This window comes from Lissotriton vulgaris, chromosome 4_1 (assembly GCF_964263255.1).
Source record: "Lissotriton vulgaris chromosome 4_1, aLisVul1.2, whole genome shotgun sequence".
Classification (NCBI taxonomy): domain Eukaryota; kingdom Metazoa; phylum Chordata; class Amphibia; order Caudata; family Salamandridae; genus Lissotriton; species Lissotriton vulgaris.
This window is the reverse complement of record NC_141691.1, coordinates 1,970,705,958-1,970,717,390: the sequence shown is the minus strand read 5'-3', so window position 1 is coordinate 1,970,717,390 and position 11,433 is coordinate 1,970,705,958. Positions and strand designations below refer to the sequence as shown.

At 45.7% G+C, this 11,433-nt stretch overlaps 1 protein-coding gene across 1 annotated transcript in view; it reads right to left on the bottom strand.

The window, feature by feature from the left end:
• Window positions 1–210: 210 nt before the first annotated feature.
• Window positions 211–11,433, bottom strand: part of ADGRB1 (adhesion G protein-coupled receptor B1) — a 473,955-nt gene continuing 462,732 nt past the window's right edge. Inside the window, exon 32 of the mRNA XM_086966285.1 lies at window positions 211–2,265. Within this exon, the coding sequence (XP_086822411.1) occupies window positions 2,068–2,265 (198 nt within the window). The 3' untranslated portion in view covers window positions 211–2,067. The remainder of the gene's footprint in view (window positions 2,266–11,433) is intronic.

Genomic DNA, 11,433 nt, shown 5'->3' with positions numbered 1-11,433 from the left:
TCTAAAGCGTGTTACTTTGGCGCAGAGGATGACCCTGCACTCTTTCTCCATAGGAGCTTCTGGGTGTAGTTAATGAGATTTATCTGCTCCTTTCCTTCTTGTAAGATCTTTTCTCCTCACAGACAGACAATTTCCAAGGAGCCATCTATATGGCAACATCTCCAAAAAAGTATAGGTGCAAATAAATTACAAGGTAAGTTAGACACAACATTTGTTTACACTTTTTTTTATTAGAAATAAGACACATTCATTTGTGCTCTGAAAACTGTACAGAAAAGACGGACAAACACAGAAATAAGAAAAAAGGAATCTTCTGAATTAACCAAGGTAACCAAATTAAAAGGGTCAGTTTAAAACATTTGTGAAACAAACACTTATTCCAGGGGTTATACACTGTTAATGTTTTGTAACTTGACAGCAGAGGGGGTCAAATAAAAAAAGGGTTAAAACAGTAGAAAGATATTTTGTATGCTAAAATTTCATTATATGTAATTTAATAATTACAATATTATACAACACGGCAGCGGAGGCCTTGTGCTTTCTCTTCATATAGAATCTAAAATCTGACAATTACATCACAGTTTTTAAGTATTCTCGCTTATTTACTATTTGGATTTTAAATTTTTTATATATTTTCTGTTTTCTTATATTATACAGCTAATGACAAGATAAATGTCATTTTTTTAAACGTTGGCGCAAAATGCTTGCATATCAAGCAACCTCCATCAAGGTTAATGTGTCTGATTTATTTCTCCTATGGATGTATCTAACCCATGACTTTATTTTTTTTTACTTCAAGCTCTCAGATCTCAGTGCTGCTGCAACGAACTTGATGTTTCTCAGTGAGTTGCATAATCCCATCATTCTGTGGCTAGCCCAATGCGTACGGCCACCTATGTGCTGGGCGTGGTCAGAACAGAAGTGGCGCGTGGGGGGGAGCAGGAGGGCCGGCTTCCACTCAGTCACATACCACACAGTGGGAGCAGCCTCATATCCCCTCCTCTCTCTTGTTCTGCACAAGTGTGATTTAAGTCCCTCTAGACACCTGTATCCAAACACAAAAGTGACAACCCTCCTACACTTGAGAACTGGGAAGTGAGAGTCCTTGAACTTACGAAAGTGCTTTTTGTTTGTTTGCATTGTATTAAGCAGCAAAGTTCTCTGGCAGACATGATTGATTTTGTAAGCTCCGAATGTTCCCGTATCCTTCTTGTCGCCGCCTTTGGAGAATATGCTCACATGTTCGAGAACGACACCCAAAGTATCAGCAAAATGGCGGCTGGATCCTTTGCCAAAGGTGTTCATGTCTTTAGAACAGTCAGATGTATAAGACCAACTTTGCTCCTCTCCTCCCCGCCGTGAGGGCCTTCAAGGCCCGACACACCTGAGACTCGCAGTAGACGTGCAGACCTGGTCCAGAACAACAGATTTCCTTTTTTTTTTACAGTCTCAGGTATTGGACGTAAACTGCTTGCTCCTGCGAACATGTGCCAGCACTTTGTCCACAGTTGCTTCCATCCAATGGGAAAGTCGATCTTATGGCCCCGCCCCCCTCCACAGCCAGTTCTATTCTATCTTTATCTCTCTTGCTCTTCTATTGGATACCAGCAATAGAACAGCACGTGTTTCCCAAAGTAGCTAGGGGCTCTACATGACACTAAACCCAAACACCAGGATCAGTTCTCTGGGAGGTCACACTTGAAACTACAGCTCAACTTGAATGGCATAGGATTTAGGGCAAAAGCTTGGACGTACCTTCTTCTAATTGCGGCTTCAGCACATGCCTCTCCTTTTCATTACTCAGGGGCCGGAGATGCTACATGTATAGCGAGATCTGCACCCTATCCTGCACCTCCTGGCCTCGCGACTTGCCCCGTGGTCCCTCTTCTCTGTCCTACCTGGGAAAGATCATGTTGCTCTGCACCTACCTGGTCTAGCTCCTATAATGTAAGATCCCTTCTGAGAACAATACAAAAGTATTTAAGGTTTCAAAAGAAACCAAACGTTTTCCACCTGTTTTTCTTTAATGTAATCATTTTCCTTTGAAAAAACTAGTCTTTCTCTCCTTCAGACTTCCGTCTGAAGGTCTATAATGTCTTGTCCCACTAGAGGTATGGTGGCACCCGTCTTCTCCCACTCCACAGTCTTTAGTTCTAGGGGTGACGGTGAGACGGGCTCCATGTCCTTTTTAACCCACGAGGGTGGGGACTGGACCTTCCTGATCCCTTCCCAGGGTCTCTTGTTTGGTGTCTGCTGTTTTTCTTGCTGCAGGAGAAAAGAAAAAAAGTTCCTGATTAGCAACGCACATCAATGCCACAGGAGATTACTTGGCACACATTTTCGAAAAACATAGGAAAACTAAAACAGTATCACCTGTTTGTGTGAGCAGAAACTTAAAACAGAAACCCCCACACAAAAACAATCCAGAGAGGAGTTTTTCTCTTTCTCTGTGTGCTGGGGAATGCAGCACACATGGAAAGAGGAAAAAAACAAACAGAAATACAAATATTTTCCTCATTATGTCTGCTCTGGGGAGGTGTAAGGATTTGACGCTGCCCCGGGTTGACATGATTATGTAAATCTGGGGCAGCAACAAAATCCATGGGTTGCTGCATGGGAAAACCCACCCCATCACCCATGGAGCGCCTCCTTGATGTAGAGTAAGACAAGGCAGTGACTTGCGCTTCTTTGGCTTACTACATATCTATGAGGCCATGCAAAGCCACGCAGAGTGGCTTTGTGCCGCCACGTAGGTGAAATTGAGAGGCTTACGCCACAGGAGCATCAAAAAAAGTGACGCAAGCCTCTCATTACTGAGCCCCGAAGTTTAGAACTGAAGTTTAAATTTAGACCTAAAGTCCTGAACCCCACAAAGGAGGTGTTTAAAACCTGGAGAGCAGTGCTGAGGGGGATGGTCTAGGACCATCCACTTACAATGGAAACCCCTCTATGGGCGGGCTGGTGAGTGGCACAGGTGGCGGGGCTGGAGGTGTTCAGAGGGCGGGACCAGCTGGGCATCACATGACATGGGGATGTGTGGGACAAAGGTCAAATTCGCTCCCTCCAGGACCTACAGTTGGAATTCCAACTGCATGCCTCACAATTTTTCAGGGATCCCCGGCTCGACATGCTCTTACTGACTACCATGACAACTTTCGGGAGGTCCCAGATTTTAATCTCCTGGAGGTGCAGGTAATAATGGGCCCCCTTGGGAAGGGGGGAATATCATAAATGTATATAAAACAAATTGGGGGAACACTCCCCGGACTCCCTCAGGCCTTTAAGTGCATGATGGGAGGAGTGGGTTGGGCCCCTGGAGGAGGCAGACTGGTGGGATGTCTGTATGACACCCCAGGTGTTGACTATTTTGGCAAGGCTCCAGCCAATCAAGTTTGAATACCTTCACCAGGGTTAGCTTAGACCTTATCGATTTTGGAGATCTCAGGTGTATCCCTTTTCTGTGTGTTTGCTGTGTCAGGGGCCTAGAGGAGATTTGTTTCCATATTGCGTGGACCTGCTCCATCATACATGGACGATAGTTTAGAATATTTTCAATTTTGTCCAGGGTGGTGGGTCCCATGTGGTTGCTGGTCCCAGACTCGCTCTTTTGGGTATTTTGAAGGATATGGGTGCACCCCGCGTAGACGGGCTGTTGGTAGGACTGGGAACATTACTGGCCAAAACGGATATAGCTTAACACTGGGCCTCTGCCAGTACCCCTCCTGTGGCGGTATAGTATGGACTGGTGCGTAGAATTGGAAGAGACTATATATTACACAAGGGTGTCCCCCCAAATATGACATAGTTTGACACAAATGGTGGGCCTATTAGGGTTTAGAGGGGACTGGCACCATATGTAGGGCCATGGGTTGAACTATTATATATCTGGTGTGGGTTGTGGCCTGAAGACGCTTTGTAAGACGCGGTCTATAAAATATTTGCTCAGTGACAGCTTATTTAATTCTATGAAAAACAACTACAAAATTCTTATAAAAAGAAATTGCATTCAGGCTGTAATTGTACCTGGGATATGTTTGAAGGGGCTACATACGTTGGTGGTAAAATAAATGCTGTAGGCCCACTAGTAGCATTTAATTTACAGGCCCTGGTTATATGGCATAGCACTTTACTAGGGACTTATAACTACGTTAAATATGACAATCGGGTGCAAGCCTATTTTACCCTTTTTTTAAGGAGGTAGTAAGTGCACTTTAGCACTAGTCAGCAATGGTAAAGTGTACAGAGTCCTAAATCCAACAAATTTAGCAAAATAGGAGGGTGAAGGCAAAATGTTTGGAGTTGAGCCTGTAGAGAATCCCAAGTCCAATAGTTAAAAAAAAAGAATTGCAATGCCTAGACTATTGGAAAACCTGTGGTGCTTAACACTTGTTCCTTCGGATACAAAATCTGGACCGGAAACAAGAGTGTACTCTGTCTCTCCTTGAATAGGCCTTTTTTTACTCTACACTCAACAGAAATGTGCCAGAGGTCAACTCAATGGGATCCACCAAGCACAATATTCAGATTCTATGCTTTATGGAAGTGGAACTAGAATGCGCCTGGCATTGTACATAAAACATCTGTAAAGGTTTAGCACATGTGCATGATGCTGGCTTATGTTACATCCAAAATGATCCATCTACAGACCTGGAACTCAGCCTCGGACACATCAACCTTGCTGACCGCTGATGGTGTGAAATATGAGCCTGTCTCAGACATTATGGTAACAATAGAACAGTACAATATCTTCTAACTGCTGCATTCATGCATTCATGACATGCTTTTTGTTCTGTCCACGAGGGACATTGTGTAGCTGACAGCACTGACTGATATAATGACCAGTGACATTAGAACACATTATTTTTAGCCTCGCCAAATCTTCAGAATCCAAGGATTGATATGCAACTAGTTTGGCTACTATAACCAAACTCTTCCGAGGTAGAACGGCCATACGAATGGTTCTACCTCCGCCAGGCGTCCTTCATGTGTAATACTGTAAGATACGTGTTTCAGTAGTAAGCTGAACATGTCCATCACCCTTCCACAGTCATACTGGCCTTTTAAAGCGAAGAACGCCACTCAGTTTGGTGGCTTCTATGTGTCCATCAACCTCCCCCACACACCCAAATGTGCCTTGCATAGTGTGCAATGGAAGGGATACAGACATCTGGAGGAGGGCTTGCATATTGTTCATGGAGGCTCAGAGACGCTGGCGACAATGACACCATTTTAGGTCCCTGAACATTAAGGGGTATATTTACAAGGAAAGTGATGGAGCATGGTGTCAGCCTTCATGGTATAACGCAGTGCTCCGTCACTTTGAAAACGCAGGGCTGCACCGTATTTACAACAATATGGTGCAGCCGCTAACTACAGATGCCCAGCGCCAACGCAGGCACCCTTGCACACAGTGCAAGGGTGACTGAGTTGTGGCAATGATTGTTTATGTGCAGGAAGGTGCATCTTCCTGCACATAAACAATCTTAACCCCTCCCCTGCTGATGACGGAACCGCTCCGTCATCAGCTGCGGTGGGGCTGTGCTGATGACGGAGCGGTTCCGTCATGGCCCGCCCGACGCTCCTGCGCGGCGCGAATTCCCCGCCTGCGCTGAGCGTTCAATTGAGCGGGCGGGGCCATGACGGAACCGCTCCGTCATAAGCACAGCGCAACCGACGCTGGTGATGGAGCGGTTCCGTCACAAGCATGCGCCCGCCGCATTTCCGCCCCGCCCCTTAGCACTGCGGCGGATTAGCCACCGCAGTGAAGGGGTTAAATGGCAATGTATAACTTCTACGTGTGCTGCTTTGTGCAGCACACATAGAAATTGCAACTCGTAATCTTTTAAATGATTGTTTATGTGCAGGAAGGGTCATCCTCTTTTGGCTAAAGCCATCAATCTGAGGTGTGTTGGTAGTGGGTGAATCAAGAATTTAAATCTATCACATAAACACACACACACATACACCAAATAAGTTGCGATTCATCATCCAGGTTCATAAGTTAAACCTCTTAATCAAGCAGCTTTCTCTCCAATGCACAGATAGGATGTGTCCCAATTGGTTTGCCCTCATCACTGGTGCCTATGACCTGACTCTGCTTCAAATCTATGCACCGGGCAGCAGGCAGACCTAAAGGAAGCCTTCAATATCCCTGAAAGCTCAGGTTCTCTCAGCCCTCTCAGAGGCTTCGCTTGACATTCCTGCACCAGGAAAGTGGACCTTTGGTACTCTAGGCGCGTGCGTGGACCTCGCTTCCTCTGTTCCAGAGTAAAGCCAAAGATGATCATCTGAACTTCAGAAATGCTTAAAGCCCTAAACACTCAAAAAACCTTTAACCAAAAATCTCAACACTGTAGAAATTTGTCATCTTACATTTCCCCACAAAATAAGACTTGCAAAAGTTATAACGACGGCTTAAGGCACTCGCTGTTCGTTCTAAGGCCTGTTTCTCCATTTACCCTCATCGCCAACAGGCAACTTCTTAGTGAATATGAATACAAAAAATGGATGCAACAAAGGGTTTTTGCTAGCAAAGTTAAAAACATTCCAGGTTTTTAGCCCTCTCTCTGCGCTCACCCCAAAGTGTTTATCTATTGGGAGTTAAATATGTCCTCCTAGTAAGCTGACTTCCACTTTGATGGAATCCAGCTAAGCCTGAATATGGACCTAGAGGTTTTTTGTTGCAAATTCATCATGTGCAAATTGCTTCTATGAATAAAATCGCTTGCAGTGTTTGTCTTTGAATATTAGCTAAGCTTGCAACCCCAAACTTTGGAAATTTAAATCCTCTATCAAAAATACCCATAGCTCTTGAAGTCTCGCCTCAGCATCTCGTCACCAAGCAAACTTCAATTCGGTCTTATCCTTGCCAGTGCATCTTGCAAATAACCAACTCGAGACAACGAAAGGACGGGCCAACCCATGGCGGTCCTTACCCACTCATAACCCACAAGAAACGACTACTTGATATGACATGTAACCTCGCTCACTTCCTTTTCCTACCCCACAGAGCACCTGGAAACATCCTCTAAGCACTACAGATGCAATATAAAAGGCTGGACTGCTACCACATAAAAGCCAATGCTGGTGCCACATAAACGCCAATATTGGTGCAACCTGAAAGCCAAAACTGATTTTACTGTAACATATTTTAGATCAGTTCATTCTTGTCTGATATTCGCTAAAGAATCACTGTAATTCTACACGAGAAAGTTGTATTTTTAATTCATCCTGTTCTGGTGTATTCGATGGGACATTCTTTTGAACAATTTATTTATCTGATCGCAGTATTCGTATATTGTAAATTTATATGCTATCTGAAACTTTTTACTGTATTTAAATATATTTATACTGTGTGATGCTGCTTTTACCAACACCACATAATGCAGCTCTTCACTCTGGAGAGCAAGCACCATCTCCCACCCCATTCCACCGTGAGCAGTGCAGAGGACCGGGCACCGAAACTCAGAGGTGTGCTGATACACGAGATCCCCCTTCCCCTTCATATCTTGGTGTGTACAAGTCACTGGCATGTGCTAATTAGACCACTTTCAAACCCAGAACACAAGGCGTGCCGCGTTTCCCAGAGGAAAGTTGTGGCTTATTTTTCAAAGGCTTAATTAAGGCCCGAAATAAGCAATCTGTCTGGAAGAGAAGTCTGCTAACAAATGATACCATTAGCCGAAATGAAGTATTAATTTGTTTTTCTCTTCGGGCAAATGATATGGGCTGCATCGTAAAGCATTTGGTGGCTTATTTACAAGCCCCCTGCGCAAAGGTTACGCACCTGTGGCGCATCTTGCTGCCTCATATTTACAAGGACACGTAAAGCCACCCAGTGTGGCTTTTCGTGTCCTTGTACATAAGGCCCCTTTACATGCAGCATTTTACAGGAATGGGGCGTTCCATCGGTGTTGCTGTGGGGGTTCCCACACAACACTCATGGCTTCAGCTGCTGTTCCAGATTTATGGGAAATCGTAAACCTAGAAATGCGTCAAAAATACTGCGCCTCCCCCAGCGTAGAGATACGCAAATAGGAGAAATGTTTTAATTTTTCGTTTTTTTCCTCTTTCTAAGGAAATGACCTCTTGTGATTGTTTTTGTGCAGGAAGGTGTCCCTTCAATCTCCATGCAATGCAGGCACCCTTGCACGAAGGTGCCTGCGTCGGTGCATGGCAGTGAATTGTGCGCCAGTGCAGGGGGGAGCACAGGGATCCGTCGTATCGTTGTAGAAATGACACATCCCGGTGCTTTGTAAGTGACTCTGTGCAGCACAGAAAATTGGCTAGCGGCACTGAGCGGAGTCCCTCTGTTGGTTCACAAAAGTCTCCGCGGTGAGCACATAAGTGGGTTGAGGTGACTGTGGGATCCGTTCTGTGGTATTCCTTTGCATTCGGCGTCCATGCACGGATGTTCCCCCTTGCAGCCCAATTATTAATTATCATCACTCCGGGCTGTCTCAATAGGCCAAAGAAGTATTTCTGGGTTATTACACCCTGATGTGGGGGCGGAGTCTGTCTGCCCCTTAGATGGTTTTTGCTGAAAGACACATCAGAGGGAGGGAGCTGAAGCCATGCTGTGTGCAGTGTGTTTTTTCTTCCCCATCAATATTATAGTGAGTGTAATATTCAAGGTAAGCCGGGCATGTTTTTAATTTGCATCTCAGATCACAAATCCGATTGGCTCCTGGCCTTCAAGGTATTTAAGCTGTTCAGGGGCTTAGCTTGCACAATGTGGTCTCAATCAAGGAAGCCGAGAGGGCTGCAGGGACTGTAATCAGATGCACAAAGGATTTGGGAATTATCGCCGGGCCCTGTGCTGGGTGATGCGACAGAGATGGGACCCAGAATCTGTGCTGTTCCTACCCGCAGTCTATTGTCAACGAGAGTGACTTATGTTTAAAACATAATCTGCAGAATCTCACTCGTTCAAGAGTCTGTCTCTATTTTATTCCCACCGGGGTTTATTTACAAGCCGCTTGCGCCACCTGTGCGTGACTTTTTCCCATATTCAAAGTGACGCACGGGCGGCGCAAGGGGCTTGTAAATAAGCCAAATCGACTTTTAAAACCTGGAACTGTGATATTGTTCATGCTGGAAAAAAATTCTATTCTTTTTTGGGGAACCTGTCCTAAAGTGAAAGTATCTGAATTAAATACGGATGTAGGCAACTGCCAGGAAAATGATATGCGTAACTATGCCTTAATATTTTCATCACATCACAATCCAAGGATAAGGCCTCTGGTAGGTGATGTTTAGACTTCAATTGTAAAACCACTTTTAGGCCCTCAGAATTTCCTCTCAAAGACGGTCACATCCGCCCTCAAACTGGGGCAAAGCCATATCCACAGAAAAGTGAACAACCTGTTCCTCCTCTCAGGCTAAAATCCTGACACAGTTCACTCAGGAACGCTGAAATACTGATTGCAATCAGGGGCATTTGTTAGCTGTCGGTAGATTTAACAACGTTTGATTTATATTGTCAAAGTGTATTTAGGAAGCCTGACTTCAGATACCCTGTATGCTTCACTACATAATTACTTATTTCTTCATGTTACCATAAGCAAATAGTATACTCCAGCAAATCACTCAATAGGCATTTCCTCGTTGGTGGTAATTGCAGTAGTTTTTATATTTTAATAAAAAGTTTTAAATTAAAAAAAAACCATTGTGATATAAAAATGCATAACTCTTGTATTATGTTCCTACATTGCCATCTGGTGACATTTATAAAACACTCGCCCTTCTGCCTCACCTTTTATGTTGCCGGACCCTCCTGATGGAAATACAGGACCCCATTACACGGCTAACAAGTTTTGGACACATTTGATTCCGCGCCCATCATGACACCCACATGGGAGGGTCTTCCTGGAGGCGCATGCATAGTCATTCCTTGCTTACTCTCGACAGTAGCGCTAAATCGGTGTTAGGGACGCCGACAAGGTACGCTGCCCTGTTGGGTAGCAGTTTTCTATCTAAGAAGGCTGGTCCTTGCAAAGGGTGGAGCATTAAACTAAGTCCATAGGCAGACAGGAATCCAGCCCGCAGTGGACCGAGCTGCTGGGATGATGGCAGCGGCTGCAGCGTCCACTAGCGAACCCTGGACACATTGCAGCAGATAATCGATAAGACCAACGTACACAAGGTTAGGATAATCGATGCACATTAAAAGGAAAGTCAGACCCCTGGCTGGCAGTGAGTGCCCTTGTTAACCCTGGCCTGCGGAATCATGACTACAGTGTAGGAACCCTCTTTACATGTCGCTCTACCTATTCGCCCGGAGGCCTATAATGCTGTTAAGATGACCCTACATATAAGCAGCCTATGATGCCTGGCGGCTCTAGGCTCATGGTGGCCCTGAGCAGGGAGTGTAGGTAGGGGGCCCCGGAAAAGGGGGTCCGGGCGGGGCAGAGCACAGAGGCCAGTGAAGAGGGGGGGGTCAGGGTGTTTGGAAGTGGAACAGAGCCTGAGGCCACCAAATCCCTGCCGGGGCCACCACACAAATATATATTCATCCTCTAAGGATTATTATATTAAGGATATATATTGGCGTGGTGGCCCCTGGGATTTGGTGGCCCTGTGCAGGTGCACAGCTTGCATATGCCTAAGGCCGCCCCTGCTGGCGGGGAGGAGATTCCATTAGTTCCCAGCCCAAGTCCGCTGCCGTCGCCGCGCGGGTGACACCAGCACCAGCAATGCCTTTTCATTTCACGTCAGCATGAGCTGGGGATACATTAGCAGGTGCTTAGCGCTGAGTTGCATGACCTGATTTCATGATTCGCGTCTTCGCTACAAAGCTTCGGCTCTGCGAGGTCTGGAGTCCGGCACGCGCCGGGTGGCGCAGCAATCAAGCTGGATAATTATGGAGGCGCCGGTGAGATCTAGACATCTGTCCTGAATCATCCAACTTCCATAATTACTGGTGATTTAGCTGGGGGCTTTTCCATTAAAAGTAACATCAATATGTCGAGGCAATTTCGAGTGAAGGTGCGCAAGGATTGTTAAAGACCTCATTTAATCCGGTTTCCGGGGAAGGACATCGCGCCAAGTGCCCATCGAAAGAAGCAGAGAGGTGTTCGCTGACGCAGGCTAAGCAACATCAGCCACAATGTCTTGATGCAATCTCATTGGACTTTCAAAATAGCTCTTCATTCTTTTGTCCCGCCCATGCGGAAGTCACCTGTCTACGGTCGGACACGCGGGCTGTTATCACTCGTAACCTGAGTGGCTTCTGGCCACATTCCACGATTAGTGTCACACGACTGCCACCATTACTGCTAGATGCCCCCCCCTCGCCCCCCTAGTACTTGAGCTCAGGGATGCTGAAAGGGATAACTGGTCCACATCTGTTGTTAATCTAGGATTTTCATTATCCTGTTCTCTGTGTGCTACATGTGCCTCTGTGAAACGAAACCTAAATGACGGCTTATAGTA